The sequence below is a fragment of the Prionailurus bengalensis genome, chromosome C1 (assembly GCF_016509475.1).
Source record: "Prionailurus bengalensis isolate Pbe53 chromosome C1, Fcat_Pben_1.1_paternal_pri, whole genome shotgun sequence".
NCBI lineage: Eukaryota > Metazoa > Chordata > Mammalia > Carnivora > Felidae > Prionailurus > Prionailurus bengalensis.
Window position 1 is genome coordinate 214,105,870 of NC_057345.1, and position 17,807 is coordinate 214,123,676.

At 57.0% G+C, this 17,807-nt stretch overlaps 1 protein-coding gene across 2 annotated transcripts; it reads left to right on the plus strand.

Annotated features, from left to right (window-relative positions):
- Nucleotides 1–3,916: 3,916 nt before the first annotated feature.
- On the plus strand, nucleotides 3,917–17,605 carry ITM2C (integral membrane protein 2C). 2 transcript variants are annotated; one of them, XM_043578134.1, is made up of 7 exons: nucleotides 3,930–4,150; nucleotides 11,815–11,955; nucleotides 13,920–14,108; nucleotides 15,091–15,201; nucleotides 15,407–15,630; nucleotides 15,732–15,882; nucleotides 16,390–17,605. In XM_043578134.1, exons 1-7 carry the CDS (start codon nucleotides 4,025–4,027, stop codon nucleotides 16,732–16,734), a joined length of 1,287 nt encoding a protein of 428 aa, XP_043434069.1. In that variant the 5' UTR covers nucleotides 3,930–4,024; the 3' UTR covers nucleotides 16,735–17,605. The 2 variants fall into 2 exon arrangements, with proteins under 2 accessions (XP_043434070.1, XP_043434069.1); XM_043578135.1 differs by lacking the exon at nucleotides 15,407–15,630 and having other exon boundaries at nucleotides 3,917–4,150.
- The last annotated feature ends 202 nt before the right edge of the window (nucleotides 17,606–17,807 follow it).

The following is a 17,807-nucleotide window of genomic DNA, read 5'->3' on the forward strand; positions in this document are numbered from 1 at the left end:
GGCAGAAGCGAGCCATGTGATGATGGAGGCAAAGATTGGGGTGATGTGTCTGTAAGTCAATAATGCCAAGGTTGCCAACAAATGCCAGAAGCTGGAAGAGGCAAGGAAGGATTCTCCCCTACAAGTGGAAGAGGGAGCATAACCCTACTGAAACCATGATTTTGAACTTTAGAGCTTCCAGAAACTGGAAACAATAACTTTCTGGTTTTAAGCCACCCAAGTTGTGATGTCAGCCTGTATGCCAGCCCTAGGAAACTAATACAAAGGACATCTATGCAAAACCTATAACTAAATTACATTCCTGGTGAGATAATGAACATTTTCCCTCCTAAGATAGAAACGAGGTGAAGATGTCTACTCTCACCATTTTTATTCAACGTTGTACTCGAGTCCTGACCAATATGGCTAGGGGAAAAAAGGCACAAAGATTGAGAAAAAGAGTAAAACTGTCTTTGTTCTCAGATGGCATGAGTATATTGTAGAAAACCCGAGGAATCTATAAAAATACCGTGACAAAGAAATATATTAAATTTGCAAAATATGAGATTAATTTTCCAAAATCAATTGTATGCCTATATACTACCAGTAAAGAATTGGAAAATAACATAAATGATAAGTGCAATAACATCAAAAACAGAAAACACGTAGGAATAACTCCATCAAAAAATATGCAAAACCTCTGCACTGAAACCTACAAAATATTGGTGAGAGGAATTAAAGAGCTAAAAAAAAAAAGGAGATCTACCACGTTCACGGGCTTAAATTCAATACTGTTAAGACCTCAGTTTTCCCCAAATTGCTCTCTAGATTCAACTCAAACCCAATTTATATTTAACAGGTTTTGTTTTGTAGAAATTGATAAGCCAGTTCTAAGGTTGTATGGATCTAGAAGGGCCAGAATTATCTTGAAAAAGAAGAAGAAGATTTACACCACCTGATTTAAGACTTAATAGAAATCTACAGTTAAGATAATGTGAAGTAGCCTAAGGATAGAAAAAAAATAGAGGAACGTAACAGAACAGAGTGCAGAAATAAGCCAATATATGAAGCGTCAATTGATTTTGAAAAAAGTGCCAAGGCAATCCAATAGAAAAAGGAGTTTCTTAAATGAACGATCCTGGAACATGTAGACAACTGTATAGAAAACAAAACAAAACAAAACCTCTACTCCTATACACAAAAAAACAACTAAAAATAGATCATAGACTTATCTGTAAAGCCTAAATCTACAAAGTTCCTAGAAGAAAACATACTCAAATATCTTAACAATTTCAGGGTGGACAGAGAGTTTTTAGACAAAACCCTGAAAGTGCTAACCATAAAATTAAAAACTGCTACATTGAACTGTATCAAAACTAGAAACTTCTGCTCGCCGTAAGACAAAGTTAAGAAAACGAAAAGACCAGCCACAATCCGAGAGGAAATATTCACCATAAATATATATGACGAAGGACTTGTCTTCAGAATATACAATGAACTCCTAAGAATCAATCATAAAAAAGATAATCCAACTTCTAAAATGACCGAAAGACTTCAGCAGACAGTTCACAAAAGAAGTTACACAAAGGATCAATACCATAAGAAAACATACTCAACATCATTAGTCATCAGGGAAAGGCAAATTAAAATCACAATAAGATATAACTTGTTGTGTCAACTAAAATTGCTAAAATTAGACTGGCTGACAGCACCAAATGTTGGTGAAATTGTGGAGCCACTGGAACTCTCATACATTGCTGGTGGAAGTGTAAAGTGATACAATCCCATTCCTAGGCAGTAGGATACCAAGGTGGGGGCAGGGCCGTGTGACTGGTCTGGCCCAGGTCAGGCCGCAAGGGGGTGCAATATCTGTGGAGAATTTAAAAACAATAATAAGATGAAACCAACGAAACTTGGCTCACTTTATATTATTTCTAAACAATGTCATGTGATAAAATATGCCTGTCTGCTGGAGTGGACCATTCCCACCTCACCCTCTGTGATGTTCTTTATTCAAGACAAATGACAATAAATGTCAACCAAAAGTGCCGTGTACACAAATGTTCACAGCACCTTTATTCATTATAGCCAATGATGGAAAGCAACCCAAATATCCATAACCAGGAATTTGGATAGACGACTGCAGTATGCTAACAAAATGGAATATTACTCAGCAATAAAAAAAAAAAGAACAAAGTATGGGTAAATTTCATAAACATTGTGAGAATTTGGCAGGTGGAAGGTTTAATGTGATTAGGTCCTTGGTTGCAAAGTTGCATCTTAGGGCTGTTTTCTGCCACAGGGATTAATATAATGCTTGATACGCAGGGGCACTTAGGAAACTCTTTCTTTTTTTTATTTTATTATTATTATTTTAATTTTTAGAAAGAGAGTGTGAATTGGGGAGAGGGGCAGAGGGAAAGAGAGAGAGAGAGAGAGAGAGAGAGAATGAGAATCTTAAACAGGTTCCATGCTCAGCACGGAACCCGATCCCACAATCCTGGCATCGTGACCTGAGCCAAAATCAAGAGTTGGTTGTTCAACCTACTGAGCCAACCAGGCTCCCTGAAAAACACTTTCTGAATGAAGAATGTAGGTTGGGGATGCTGAGTGGGAATCTAACCAAGGGTTGGGACTTAACTTCTTCAAACACCAAGATTCATCTAGGAGTTCTTAGAGTTGGTTAACAAGAGTCCATAGCCCGTTCCTCTCTGGCTCTTGTCCAAACCAAATTTGTCTCCAAATTATCTTCTTCCACCTTCCCTTTCCCTCTCCCAGTTCCCCAGGACAGTGGCCTTAGCATCAGTTCAACCTTCCTTCTTAACATGTTTGTCCTCAAGTCTGATAAATTCATCCAAGACCTGAACCAGGATGGTGGAGTCTGGGATGTGGGTACCCAGGGCTCAACACAGCCACTCAAGACTGGCAGGTAGGACAGGTCAGTGGAGGGCTTCAGACTGTCCTCAGCAAGCTTTCAGACTCCCCTAACTTCCCCTGTCACCCCAACTGCAGAGCCAAAAGCCAGTGTTCAGCCCAAGGCGCTGTGTGTGTGTGTGTGTGTGTGTGTGTGTGTGTTGCTGGGTGTTGTCTCCAGTCCAGTCTGGACCAGGAACAGTAAGGAAAGATCCAGGGTTGGGGGGACAAGAGATGCTCCAGTAACACAAGCCCCTGGTCTTACACAATACCAGTGAGGCTTTGCAGGGGCAGTCTTGTCTGGGACCCAAGCCTGCAGACACCCGCCCCGCCCATCCTCCCACCACACTAGATCCTTCTGGATAGGGGAGAAATGGGCAACGGGGCTTGGCACTCACTAACCGACGCTGCAGGCTGCCCTTCTTTCTCTACTCCCAGCATCCTTAGCACACATCCCCAGAGCCCCTCAGGAAGGTTCTACAGGAATGAAAACTGAAGGAAAAAGGATGATGGAGAATGAAAAGAGACGTGGATGGATGCAGGATGCAGGCAAGCAGTTGGGCACCTGGACTTGAAGCCTCCTCCTGGGTCAGGACAGGTGGGGAGCAGTGGGGACAGGTGCAGTAGGGGCAGTCAGTGTTTCCAAAGAGGAGGGTATGAAAGGGAGCAGGAGAGACGGGGCATTTGTGCAGAAGGCGCATTTGCTGGGCAAACATTCTTTTAACAAAGGCTGTGTTACGGGGATGCTGGTCTTGGAGAGGAAGCTAGAAGGAAAAAGTCTGCGAAAGGGGCTTAGTCCATGGGTGATTGGATGGATGGATGAATGGAGTGAGTGAGTGAGTGAGTGAATGAGCGAGTGTGTGAGTAAACCTCAGCCCTCCCTCGATCGGAGCAGAGCGCCCGGCAGGGGTCACTGCGCGCCCCAGGGGCTGGAAAGGGGGCACAGGCGCGGCCAGCGCCAAGACCCTCCTGTGGGGGGCGGGGCGGGGCGGGGCGGACTGGGGGCGGGGCTAGGGGGAGGGACGCGAACACCGTCCAAACTTCCGGTGCCTGCAGAGCGCGGAGAGGCGGCTGCACCGATAGAGGCTGCACGGGCAGAGGCTGCAGGGCGGACGCGCGGCCGGGCGCAGCCATGGTGAAGATCAGCTTCCAGCCCGCCGTGGCCGGCATCAAGGGCGACAAGGCCGACAAGGCTTCGGCCTCGGCGTCGGCCGCGGCTCGGGCGCCGGCCGCTGAAATCCTGCTGACGCCGGCTCGGGTAAGAGGGCCCGGGGGTCGAGGCGCGCCCCGCCGGCCCAGGGAACTGCTCTAGGTGCATCGGGGTCCGGGAGCCGTGATCGGAGTGGAGTGAGGGTCCGCAATGGGCCATTCATCCCAGAGTGGGGAGGGGGCTTGGGTCCTCTCTTAAAACGGCAACCGAAAGCAAAAGTCCGAAGAGTGGGAGGGGTCCGAGTCACAGGTCCCCAAGGAGGGAAACGCTCGAGGTCTCTTCCAAAAGTGGAGGGGCTAGGCGGCTGGCCCCAAGACAGGGGAAGGGGCTGGTAGAAATAAGTTGGAGGAATGTTGGTGGGGGGTATGCGTCTGGTTCTAATCAAGGAGGAGGGGCCGAGAGAGTCGAGTCCCCCGGTGGGGGATGGGAGAGGGGTTGGACTGGGTTTCCCCAAACTGGGGGTGGGTCATGATTGGTAGGGAATGGCGGGGCGGGGGGGGGGGGGAGTCTGGTGCCAACGAAGGAGGAGGGGCCATTGATTTCGTCCCTAATGGGGGGTGCTGTGGGGGGCGGGGAATGTGCTGCTGGTCTGCACCTAAATTGGTGGACAAGAAAGTGAAGAAATGGAAATAAGCCAGAACCGGCCCGGCTGCACGTTTGGGATTCGAGGTTCGAAATTATGAGGCCAGGCGCCCTGATTTCCCCACCCCATGCCGTCTGGGTCTCCCTGCTCCCGGCTTCCTTCCTCTCCCGGCTCGCGTTCTGGGCGGCTCTCTCCATCCCGCCGGGAGGCTCCCCCACTGCCCCGGTGCCCTCCCGCATCCTGGAGGCTCTTTGTGGGGGCGGGCCTCGGTGCAGCCCGCCCCCTCCGGCGTCCTCCCCCTCCTCCCCCTTCCCTCCTGCCTGGGGGAGAGAAGGCATTTCCGCCAGTGGAAAACTGTCTGAGCTGCGTGGAGTCTGACCCGGAGAGGGCAGGACGCGTGGCGGGCAGGGAGGCGAGGGGAGGGAGAGCTGGTCCGGCCAGGCTGTATTGTGCCCCGGCAAAGGTGTCCACGTAACCGTCGGTAACCGTCGGCTCCGGCGGTCTTCGGGCGCGCCAAGCAGTCCCGTCGAGACTGGACTTGCGACGTCTTTGTCCACTCCCCTTCTCTTCCCCCTGCTGGCTTCTGAGGAGTCTTCCTCAGGGCAAGATCCCTCCCCAAGTTTTGTGGCTCAGACTCAACCTTGCCTGGAGTATTCCGGGGGCTGCGGGGCAGGGGGAGAAACCTGGGCCCTGCTGGAGGGCACGCTGGAGAGGGGCCTCAGGTGGGTGTCACAGCCCCAGCAGAGACCCTGAGTGTGAAATGCACCGAGCAGCCTCAGGCCAGCTCCCCTGCCCTGGTGTGGTCACTGCATCATCCAGGACCACCTGGGCTGGGCTGGGTTGGGGGGTTGCTCTGCACCCCCAACCAGAGCAACTCCGTCTTCATCCGATGTTTAGATGGGAGGGGACGTTCCGTATTTGAAGACCATGGTCTGCAGCTTTAAAAGTTTGCAAGGGTCTCTTCAAGCTTCTTTCCTCCCTTCACCAAGGAGCCCGCCTCCTCCCCTCCTCCCAGCCCAGGGAGGGAGTGGGGATGGGACCTGGCTGGCCCCTCTCTTCTCCCAGGGCCTGCTGCCCAGCTCAGGCCTGGAATTCAGGACCCTGCTTCTGAGAGCTACAGGCTTCAAGCGGAAGGGGAAACCAGCCAGACAGTAGGAGGATGTAATTCAGACTCTGAGAAGGTCCACCAAATTTCACCGGAGTGGCACATTCTCCAGCAGCCTCCTGATGGTGCCGGGCTAGATGGCAGATGCCAGCATCCCCTTGGCAGTAACTGACAACCAGCTTCTGGCTCTGACATCGGGCATCGTCTTGTCCCCCTCACCCAGTGTGAAGTGGAAATCTCAACACCTTCCTGGTGCTGTTTGGAATGGCCTGGGGCCTGATGAGCCAGCCTCCTCTCCCAAACCTTGTTAGCTGGGCGGGTCCCCTAGCTGTCTTCATTGGCAAGGAGGAGCACTGGGGGCCCAGGAGGAGGATTAACCACCCCCGCCCCCACCACCACTAGGACAGAAGTGCATAGCGTAAACTATCGCAGCTTCCCGAGGCCCTGTTGGATGTTGCCTGTTGGCTCTGACAGTTGCCTGATGGAACCGGAGCGGGGAAGAGAGTTCACGACTCTGAGCCCGATGTGCCCTCACCTGGCCAAGGGGCACACTTCTCACGTCCAATAACCAGGGGGCGTAGATCAAGTCCCCTCTCCTGCCTCCGGCAGCGAGCGCAGCAGGCACCCAGCATTCAGACACAGTGCCACCATTATTAGGGTACCATTTATTAGAAGGAGAAGGTGGGTGGGACAGACAGGCAGACTGGGAGGCCCGGCCATCTGCTTTGTCAAGACAGAGCGTTTGAGGTTTGCCCCGTGCTGATGAGGATGCGGAGGAAAGCTTTGCAGAAGGTTTCCTCTGACTGAGGGTGACCCGAGAACCCTCCTTGGCCACTGAACTGGACTCCAAAACCAGATTTAAAGCCCTAGAAGGACCGCTTGATGAACAGATGAGTTTGCGAACGCCCTCAGCCGTGAGCTCCCCCGTGGCTGTTAGAGCAAAATGTCCACCTGTGTACGGGCCGACAGGGCCAGGGTGAGACCTCAGCAGCACCCCCACAGCGGGGCTCCCCCTGCTTCTGAGCAAAAACTGAAATACAACGAGGATTCTGTCCCCAGACCTGCTGCTGGGAGGAAGTGCCTCAGTGGGCCGGGAAGGGATGGGGGTGGGGGCCCAGCTGGGCCTCCAGCTGCCCACCCTCCCCTTGGCGCTCGCCTCTGAGATAATGAGAAGCCTGCGCTGATGGGCGACTGGCCGGAAGCCAGCTTGGAAAGTGGGTTGGCCGGGAAGCACCCCCTCTTAGCACCCTCTGACCAGCCCTGCACCTCTCAGCCTGGCTCCCCTCTCCCGTCCATCTGCTTGTGCTTGAGTGCACACGTGTACACACACACACACACACACACACACACACACACAGCCAGGTGTGGGCGTGTACACACGGGACGGGGCTGGGGGGCTGCAAATGGTGGGGGGTGGGCTGCAGGAGGAGAGAGAGACATGTTCAATACCATCATCTTCTCAGCCCCGGGTAATTTTCTCCTTGGCCTTGCCTTTGATTAATGTCTCCTGTGTCGCCCCCTCCCCCAGCTGCATACCTGGGGATCAGATTTCACTTTCCGAGTCCTGGCCTCGGGCCCTTGGCAGGCGGGAGCTGGGTCTCCCAGAGTGGTTGGGGGAGGGTCCCCTGCCAGCCTGGAGGGCGGTACTGGTGGGCGTGGAGTCTTCCTGCCCCAGTGCCCCAGTACCCGCTGGCCCTGCCCGCTGAGCTGAAAAAAAGGACCTTTGTGGACAGGTGGTCCTGTTCCTGGTCCTATCGTGGAGGGGTGGGGGCTTTGGCCCCCTTCGTGGTCTGTCCGGGGCCTTCCCAGAGGGGCTTTGGCTTTGGGGCACACAGCACAGTGGTTTTTCTCTTCCCTCTCTAGTTCCCTCTCTTTTCTATTTGCTTTTCTGGGCCGGTCCTTGCATGTTTCAAGGCTGTCAGTACCGCCAGGGAGGATGAGTTCCTCTTAGAAGAAAAAAAATGTTTATGGTAAGATCACGGAAGCACAGCCTGGCTATCCCCCAACACACACACTCTCCAAGTTCTCTCTCCCCCAGGAGAGCTCTGTCAGCAGCCAGCTTTGCTTCTCATCCTTCGGAGCCTTTGTTCTCTAGAGTCTCATCTTGACCATCAGGACCGGAATAGATGAGAGAATGGGCCCAGCCTGGCCAAGCAAAGCAGAGGGTGGTGCAGGGGTCCACGCTGCGCTTACTCACCCGGCGTGTGTCCAAGCCGCTGAGCCACACGATAGGAATGGGGTTCCACTGAGAGCGAGTCCATGAGTCCCCGTGGGCATTTGTACATAAAACATAGCTCTCTGTGCACCTGTGGACAGTGGGCATTTGCCCACTCCCCTCACCTTCACTAGGTCTCTCTCTGTCTGTCTCTGTCTCTGTCTCTGTCTCTCTCTCTCTCTCTCTCTCTCTCTCACACACACACACGCACACACACGTTGGTGCCCTTGAATCTGTGGTCTGCAGCCTAGGAAAGAAAGATGCTGAAGAAGAATGATACCAAGGAGGCCGGTCAGGAACCCCTCCCTCTCCAGCTGTCAGCCTGGGCTACAGCAAGTGCATTTCTGACTCCCCTGCCAGCCTCCTCCCAGCAGCCTGCGACTGTAGTTTAATCTGCTCGCAGTTAATTTGGGCATTGTTCCTGAGAGGCTCTAGCTGGGGGGATCTCCAGGAGCCATGGGAGTCCGCTGAGTTAATGCTCCAGTTGGCTGGGTTCCCCTTGACCGCTGTGGCCCTGGCTTTGCTAAATCATTTAATGAGCGCCATTGCGGGCCTCGGTGCCGTGGGCAGAGGAGGCCGGGCCCCTCCAGGTCCCCGCACGGCTGGCTCACGTGCCCCACACGAGTGCACAGCAAAGCACTTTGCTCAGAAAGCCCAGTTGCCTTGGAGACAGTATGCAATGTTTTTCCACTTTCCAAGTGAAAGCCCCCCCCAAATGTCTGGCTGCTCCATGCGGGGGTGGGGGCTTGGGGGGGGGCAGCATTTTCCTGAGTCTCCAGCATAAGCGAAGCAGCTCAGGGGTCTCAGGAAGCAGGCTTCTCCACAGTCCTTCCGGGTGAGCTGGACAGCCAGGAGTCCCCAGGTTCTCCGTTGTGGAGCTCAGGGCCCGGCAAGCAATAGCAGCTTCGGGGCAGGATTCAGGGGCCCTTTCTCCTGCGGGGCGGGGAGGGGGGCTTGATGTCTGAAGTGCCTTTTGTCTCCAAGCAGGGACATCCATGGCTTCCAGTCTGCTTCCTGGCAAGCTCTGGTCCTGCTTTCCCTTCCTGCCTGCTGCTCAGCCCTGAATTTTCTGAGGTTTGGGCCCTGCAGGCGGGAGGGGTGTGGGCCTAGGGAGGGGAGCAGGGCAGCTGAGCCTCAGGCACGCACTAGGGGGCGTCAGTAAAGGTGGGATAGGGAGCTCTGTGTTAGCCCCAGACACGTGAGGGGTATGTCCCCACACACCTAGGACAGCCCCTCAACCTTCACAGTGACCCCCACAGAGTAGGGACGGAGAGTGGTATCCAGGGGGCCTGCTGGAGGCTGCGTTCTTCCCAGCCCTAGAGCCGCAGCCGTGCCCCAGGCCCTGACCCAGCCAGAAGCAGAAAGGCTAGAAAGGCTGCTCTAAAACCATCGGCCTCCTTGTGTGTGAACTTCGTTGTGGAGCAGGCCCTCAGGCTCTCGCTTGTGGCCCATTGGCTTTGTTTTGTTTTGTTCTTTTTAAAAGCAGTTCTCACAAGCTGGCTTCTCTGGTTTTCTGACCGCATGGCCAGGGTGCAGTCTCTACAGCTGGCCCTGGCATTGGCCCTGAAAAGGAAAGTTTCAGCTGATAAAGATCTGCTATTTTTATCTAGCACTTCATCCTTGACAAAGGCCTCTCAGGTTCCTGGTCTCCTTCAATCCCTGCCTCTTCACACTTCCTGAGAGATGCTCCCCTCACGGGGGATCCCGGCCCCCACTGAGGCCTCTCTCAACTTGGGGCCACCACTCACCCCACTGTCTGTGAACGTCCAGCCCCAGGGGCAGGATCCGCAGCTGGCACAACAGCCTGACCTGTCTCCTGGGTCCGCCACCGGTGGAGGAACAGAGACGCCACCACCCTCCTCCACAGAGGCCCCCGGGTGGCGTGTGCCTTGGGCTGTCAGGCTGCCCCATCCTGCACTGCTCCTGGGAGCCCGTTGAAAGTCAAAACCATTATAATCCCCTGGCTCCTGTCGGACCTTGGTTAGAGGGCCCGAGCGTGTGGAGGAGATGCCAGCCAAGTGGGTGGTCTCATGAATTTATCTCTCTGGTCTGGATCAAAGGACCCCTGCGGCAGGGCCGGGCTGGGGAGGGTCCCCAGGCCTGCAGAGGGGCTCAGCTAGTGAGTTTGGCACAATGGGCTTGACCTCCCACCCGCGCCAGGCGACCTCCCCGGAGGGCAGACTGCGGCGTTGGGGAACAAGATGGGCCGGGGCACCTATCCGTCCTGTGTCTGTCCCATGGTGCAGAGGCGGGGGACCAGCTGGTCTGGTGATGGGTGTGCCCAGTGAGGGGGAGGGTCCTCGTGGTATTTTTGTCCTTTTCCTGGGCTTTGAGGGTGTGTGGGAGAGCCCCAAGCGGGAGGCATTTGCCCCATCTGATGGTTACCCCTCCACTCCCTGAGGCCTGGGCCCCATGCCCTGTATGCTGTAAGCCAGGGGGCCTCAGGGATTGGGGCCTGGGCATCACAACAGGCCCCGTGCCCCACCCCCACCAGGCCAGGCCCCCTGTGCTGGGCTAAGAGATAAGGGCTTCTCCAGGGTAACTTGGACCTGAACTGAGTCCCCAGCCCCCCAGGGCTAAAGGGAGACAGGAAACCTGGCACAAAAGGGGCTAAGCAGACAGTTCGTGGCTTACGTGGAGACTGGAACTCCTTCCCTTCATCCACCCGGCCTCAGCTCCTGGAGGGTGGGGAGTCCTTGGGCCTGGACTCTGACCTCACTGTGACTGTGTCTGGACGCCATGGAGGAGGGTGTGAAGGGTGGACAGTGGAGGCCGAGACAGGCCTGGGCTTTTGCAACATCTCCCAGGGTGGGTGAGGGCCCGGGTTAGGGCAGGGGTGCGAGGGAGGACGTGCACAAACAAGAGAGATGGCCAAGGCTCATTAAGAGCCTGAATCCTTAGACTCTCAGTCCAGTGCTCTGGGTAAAGCGGTGTCACCGAGATCTACACACACACCTTCGTCCACCAGCCCAGACCCGTGTGCCCTGAAGTTCAGTCAGTTGAACTTGCTGCTTCTTGGCAGACCTGTGGCTACTGTTCTGAGCCCAAGTCTGGCTTCCCCAGAGCAGGTTTTGTCCAGGAGCCTCCAGACTTCAGCCTTCAGGCTTCACTCCTGACAGCCTATTTAACACTGCCAGCCAGTGCCTGTGTGGGGCCATAGCTGAGCTGTGCCCAGCATGGATCGCAGGCTTAGGGCCACTGGGTCCAAGGGAGACCTGCACTGTGCCCAGACCCCATGCGCCTCCTGGAGCCTCTGTTTCCATCAGCCGGTGACCACTCCCTGCCATGGCCTTCTGTGGGGGAGCCCAGCAAGCACCTCCCGCTGCCCCAATTCCAGCCTGCCCAGTGCACCCCAGCTTTCGGGTGGATCCAAAGCCTTCTCTGGCTCCCAGCCTGCCCAGTGCACCCCATTTCCTATAGGTTCCTAGTTCTGGTGCATTTATCAAGGCCACATCTGTGCTTCCCCCATTCTGTGTTTAAGAGTATATATCGTGGTCACAGCCGGCATAGTAAGGGGTACTAATGGCATGGACAATCCAAACGTGCCCGCTTAATCCCAGAGGGTCGTTATGTATGGCTTTGATGCGGGTCTCAGTTTCTCTTTACCTGGGAGGAAGCTGGGAGGACCCTGGGGGGGCATCCCTTCCAGATGATTCTCGTGTGTCCTCGGCCCCGTTCTCCCCTCCCCTTTTTCCCGAGGCTCGCTCCCGGCCGGCAGGGTGAGATCTCACTTCCGGGAAGGGGGTGGGAGGGTCCCCAGAGGTGCGGGACCACCATCTGTCTGGCTGACCCAGCACTGCTGTCCACAGGAGGAACGCCCCCCCCACCACCGCTACAAGAAGGGGGGCTCTGTGGGCGGCGTGTGCTACCTGTCGATGGGCATGGTCGTCTTGCTCATGGGCCTCGTGTTCGCCTCCGTCTACATCTACAGATACTTCTTCCTCGCACAGGTGAGGCCAGGCGGGAGGGAGGCACGGGGCTCGGGGAAAGGTAGTGTTTAGAGAGGAGCTGGCAGGAGAGTGAGCATGGGCAGGTGACAGCCAGGTCCTTAGGGCTTGTGAGGAGGGGGGACAGCAGGTGACCTGCCCCCAGGTGGGAGTGAATGCCCAGCCAAGCACCAAAGACCCGCATCCTCCCTCCATGGGGCCTCCTTGGGCTCATGCCAGCCTCTTGCCTGGTCCCGGAGACAGAACTGGAGCCCCGCCCTCTGACCCCTATGGACCCTGGTAGAGCGTCCTTAGCCACGTCTTCAGACGCACCTGAGGCCACCCAGGAGCTCTCCCAGGAGCACAGTTAGTGGCGGGCGAGCTGGCGGGCGCCCCTTCCCACAGTGTTACCCTGGAGTGTTACCACCAGAAACTCAGATCCAGCAGAAATCGGAACTCTGTGATCCCTCTAGAGCTGGACCCTGTGCCCGAGGGTCATGCCTTGGACGTTTGCTTGGATCACAAAACAAGGAAGGCAGAGAGCCGGATAGTGGACGGATGCACCCCCACCCCCCGCAAGGGGTGGCCTCCGCCTGTGACAGCACCCCCGGTTATCTACTCACACAGCCAAGTGAGGGCATGAAGCTGGGCGGGAGGACTGGTCGTGGTCACGGTGACCTTGCGATCAGCCCAGATCTGGGGAGGGAGACAGTTGCCACCAAGGGAGTTAAATTAAAGCTCAAAAGAATAACCGTAAGTGTACTGACCAGGGAATTTCAGAGTGACAAAGAAGCTGAGAATTGCCAGTCATTTATGACCCAAGTGACCTCCCACCCTCAAGCATTGGCTTTTCACTTTGTTACTTAGTTTTTCCATGATGGAAATTACTGAAGAGTTTTTGTATTCCATGTGACTTTCCCCTAGAAACCTCAGCTCCCACACACCTGCCGACTTCTCTTTTTTTTTGGCTCCCCCCCCCACCGCCTCCCCATCTTCCCCCTCCACGGCCAGCTCCCCGCGTGTTCCCGGTTCTCCCTTTCCCATGGGAGTCCTCTCCCGGGCCCTTTCCTGTGGCCCTTAGGAGCCTGCCTGGCTCCTGGTCCCCTCTGTCCCCAACCCCAACTTGTGCCCTCCTGGGGCTTCTCACCCCATCCCAACTGCTGGGGACTAGGGGAACCTCAGAGCGGCCTCTGAGTCCGTGCCCTGGACGGTATGATTCATGTGCGATGATTCATGCTCTGGGAGAACTTACACTGTAACAGAAAGGGGAATTCTGCCCGTGACAGGCCAGGAGTCTGTACGCAGATCTGGGAGAGCCCTGGAGAAGTGCACATGGGCACATCGCTGGGCCTCAGTCAGGTCACACAGCCCCCCTGCCCTTGTTGATGGAGCCGTTAGGCCTGCTCTGCAGATAGAGGCGCAGTGTTGCTCGTGGGGCCCGGTGTCCAGGGAAGGTGGTGGAACTTGAGTGAGGTTGGACACGGGGTTGGCTGTAGTGATGCCTCCAGAATCTTCACGCGGCTGATTTTCTCTGAGCGACTCTCCTCCCTCCTGGGCACCCGGCCTGTTCAATCCGGGGCCCCTGTGTTTGCCCCTAAGGGCCCCCCCGTCCACTCCAGGCTCTTGCTTGGGGGTCTGGCCCTCTGTGGAGGGCACGTGGTGGCCGGGTCCTACCCCCGCCGATCCATCCCATTTCAGTCACGGGCCCATGGACCCAGAGGCCAGAAAAAGGCTGATGGGTCACCTCGTTGCATGGATGGGGAAACTGAAGGCCAGAGAGGTGGTTCACCTGGGACCTGGCAGATCCCGCTCAACCCTCCCTGACTCCCCGTGTTCCTCAGTTTCTCCGCCTGTGAAATGGGCCTCATTAGTCCCACACTTCGCGCTTGCCCAGGCCTTGGGGGTCGTGGCGCAGTGGGGTGGGCGGGGTGGCCGTGCCGGAGGCGCCGTGTGACCGGTCTGCCTGTCTCTTCCTCCACCTTGCCCAGCTGGCCCGGGACAACTTCTTCCACTGTGGCGTTCTCTACGAGGACTCCCTGTCCTCCCAGGTCCGCACTCGGATGGAGCTGGAGGAGGACGTGAAGATCTACCTTGAAGAGAACTATGAACGCATCAATGTGCCCGTGCCCCAGTTCGGCGGCGGGGACCCTGCAGACATCATTCACGACTTCCAGCGGGTGAGGCCGGCCGGGGCCGGGGCAGGAGTGGTGGAAGGGTGTCCTAAAGACCCAGAACCCCCTTCCACCAAGGGTCGTGAGAAAGGAGAATACGAGTGCCCGTAGTACCTCCGTCTGTGACGGCAACTATGTCTGGCAGACGTCTGCGGGTCCGCTTTATCAGGATTTTAAAGACCTCGCTTCTGTTGCGTAGGGGTAGCGTTTCTCACTGAACGTGAGCTAGTGCGGACACTGGCTGTCATGGCGAGGCCGATGTTCCTTTCAGTGGGGTATTTTGCGGTGACTTTTTTTTTGAGGTAGAGCACGCCAGTCAAGCTCATTAAGCGTACAGCTTGGTGGGTTTTCTCCGAGGCCTGCATGTAGTGCCACCCGGATCAAGATCTGGACCTCGGCCAGCATTCCGGAAGGTTCCCTGGTGCCCTCCCCTCGCCCCAGCCAGTACCCCCTCCCCAGAGGTAACCATCCTTCGCGCTTCTGTTGCCAGTGACCGTTTTGAGGCCCGTGAAACACAGGCTCTCCAGCCACCTGTCCCCCCGTACTTGCCTCCCAGAGCTTCCTAGGGATTGTCCAGTACGATCCCTTCACTCCGTATCCTGGACAGTCTTACAGCTGAAACCCCCCAGAGAGCCAGGGACGGAGCATCTCCTGCTGAGGGTCCTGGCTGTCCGCAGGGATGCCGGGACCTCAGAGGTCTGATGGAATGCACGATTGGAACATTACTGGCTTCCCCAAACCTCAGCTCTGTGATCCCATGAGAAGAACCCTTGTAACGACCGAGGCCCCGGACAGTTGGTGTTTTTCACGTAGTAAGTGGAAGTCTCCGCAAATACAGGCTAGGAGACGAGCAGGAGCCCAGGAGCACCCGCCCGGGTGTTCGGGAATCGGGGGTGCATCGCACCGGCGTGGTCGGGCTGGTGCCTCCCAGCCCACCCAGGCCAGGCCCTCGACTGCAGGGACTGACGGGGCCCCTCCTCCTGCCCAGGGGCTCACCGCCTACCATGACATCTCCCTGGACAAGTGCTATGTTATCGAGCTCAACACCACCATCGTGCTGCCCCCTCGCAACTTCTGGGAGCTCCTCATGAATGTGAAGGTGAGCAGGGGCCCCGCTGCCTCGTAGGGGCCAGGCCCGGGGCAAGGGAGCCTCCTGCTGTGGGGGTCGGGGGGCCCGGGGGTGTTGCTGTCAGCGGGGCCCAGCACCCCGGATCGGTTCCCGCCTTCTCCGTCTTCCTTCTCCCACGCCCAGAGTCCACACGTCTCCTTTTCTTCTCCCCACCACGCTTCCGCTCCCTCTCCAGCTTTGTAGCCTCCTAGGCCGTGCCCCGCTTCAGCAGTGCAGGGAACAGGTGGGGTCGCCCCCCTCCCCGAGCAGCACTCCCCGTGGGAGACCAGACCCCCACACGTGCGGCACGGCGGGCACCAGTGCTTGGCACAAACGGAAGGTGCCTGGAGACGTCAGAAGGGCGAGGCCCGGGGCCTCTGGATGGGGGAGGCGGACGCGTGCGGATGGGACCCTGCCGGAGTGAGCAGCGTGGAGACGTGGGGAGCGGACAGCGGGCCAGGGGACCCCGAGGGAGGAGAGCCCCGGGTACTGAGCCGACGCTGCGGCTTCTCCCTTCGCAGAGAGGGACCTACCTCCCGCAGACGTACATCATCCAGGAGGAGATGGTGGTCACGGAGCACGTCAGCGACAAGGAGGCCCTGGGCTCCTTCATCTACCACCTGTGCAGCGGGAAGGACACCTACCGGCTGCGGCGCCGGGCTACCCGGAGGCGTGAGTGGCCAGCTCCTCCCGTCTGGGCCCCTGCCCTGAGCTCTAAACCATCATCCGGCCGTGCCGGGCCCCGTGGCTGGAGAGCAGCCCTCCCAGAGCCCAGACGGTAGCAGCAGTAGTAACAGCTAATGGTGACTGAGCACGTCCTATGGGCCAGGCCCTGGTTTACACTCTTTATGTCCTTCTGAGACGGTGTGAGTTATCCCCACCGTCATTATCCTCGCCGTCCCTTTGAAAGATGAGGAAACGGAGGCACAGAGAGGTTCAGTGACACCCCTGAGGTCGCACAGCAGGGAAGATGGCAGAGCTGGGCTCTCACCCCTTCAGTACACTGCCTCTCAGTGGGTCTGGGTGTCACTTCCGGGGCTGCCTCTTCCTCCCACCTCCCTGCCCCGGGATCCCGAGGTCCCGTGGTCCCGCTCAGGTTCCCAGTCTGATTGCCTTTGCAGCCCAGCCGGCACTGGGCCGGGACACAGTCCTCACTGAGATTTCTCTGTTCCCTCTCAGGGATCAACAAGCGAGGGGCCAAGAACTGCAATGCCATCCGCCACTTCGAGAACACCTTCGTGGTGGAGACCCTCATCTGCGGGGTGGTGTGAGGGCCTCCCCTTCCAGGCCCCGCCCTCGCCCTCTTCCTTCTTTCCCTTCTGGCCACTCCGGCCCTCCTCCTTCCCCTCGCTTAGCTTGTACTTTGGACCTTTCCATAGATGTGACGTGTCTCCTGGTTCCTTTCCAGCCCTGCCCGCCTCCCTGTACCAGAGCCGTGACCTCTTGAGGCCCCACCTCTTCCGAGCTCCCAGGTCTGGGGGACAGGAGGGCGCCACAGGGTGGTTTCTGGGACCACCATCCTGAAGTCAGGTCCGCTGGGGCCAGCCCACAGCTGCACTGGCAGCCCAGGGGGAGGGCTAGACGGAGGGACAGGGCATGTGGGGGTCCTGGGCAAGGGGACAGGGTGGGGTGTGGTATGGGGTTCAGAGATATCTGCACAGTTGGGAAAGTCCCAAAAGGCTTGTTCCTTGGACAGCACATTTCCTCCTGCGTCCAGATTCCCAGACCTGGGCTGAGGGTAGGGTCATGTGCCCAGGGATGGACCCCCCCCCCCAACAGAGCACAAGGGAAGACGGTGTCCTGGGGCTCTCCCCCCAGGGCTCCTGTCAGTGCCTTCAGCCCACCAATGGGAGCCTGGAGCGAGGGGTGGGGATGAGTCCGTCAAGCACAATCGTTCTCCGAGTGGAACCAAAGAAGGGAGGAGCCAGGGCCCCCCGCCCTGGCCCCCCAGGAGCACAAGTGAGGTCCTGCAGCCATGGCCACAGGAAGGGGACAGAGCGAGGTGGGCGGCCTTGCGGGGCTGAGCGCTGAGCAGAGACGAGGGGGTGGGCTCGTTGCTTTCTCCAAGCTTGGAGCTGTTTGAGAAGATAATGTGGGGGGAAGGGAGAGCCACCTGGTACTTGTGCACCCTGCCTCCCCCTCGTTCTGAAATTCCGTCCCCCGGCTTTGGAGGAATGCAGCCTTTTTTCCCTTTTCCTTCTCACTTTTGCATGTTTTTACTGATCATTCAATATGCTAACCGTTCTCAGCCCTGAGCCTTGAAAAGGAGGCTTTGACGCCTCCAGCCAGACTTAGGTGCTCTCTGGAGATGAAAGTCTTAAATGCTTTGTATATTTTCTCAATTAGATCCCTTTTCAGAAGTGTCTGTAGAACAATAAAAATGTTTGACTTCTGACGTTGACTTGGGAGCAGTGGGTAGGGGAGGGCGCCGGGCAGGTGCACCCCATCCCGCAGGCTGGCCAGGGGTGCCTGGATGTGGAGGGCAGGGAGGCCAGCAGAGGTTCAGCCAAGGAGCATCCGTGTCCCCTCAGTCCCCTTCAGTCCTCACACCAGGCCGTGCCGGGTCGATTCACATTTTACAGGAAGAGTAGACCTGG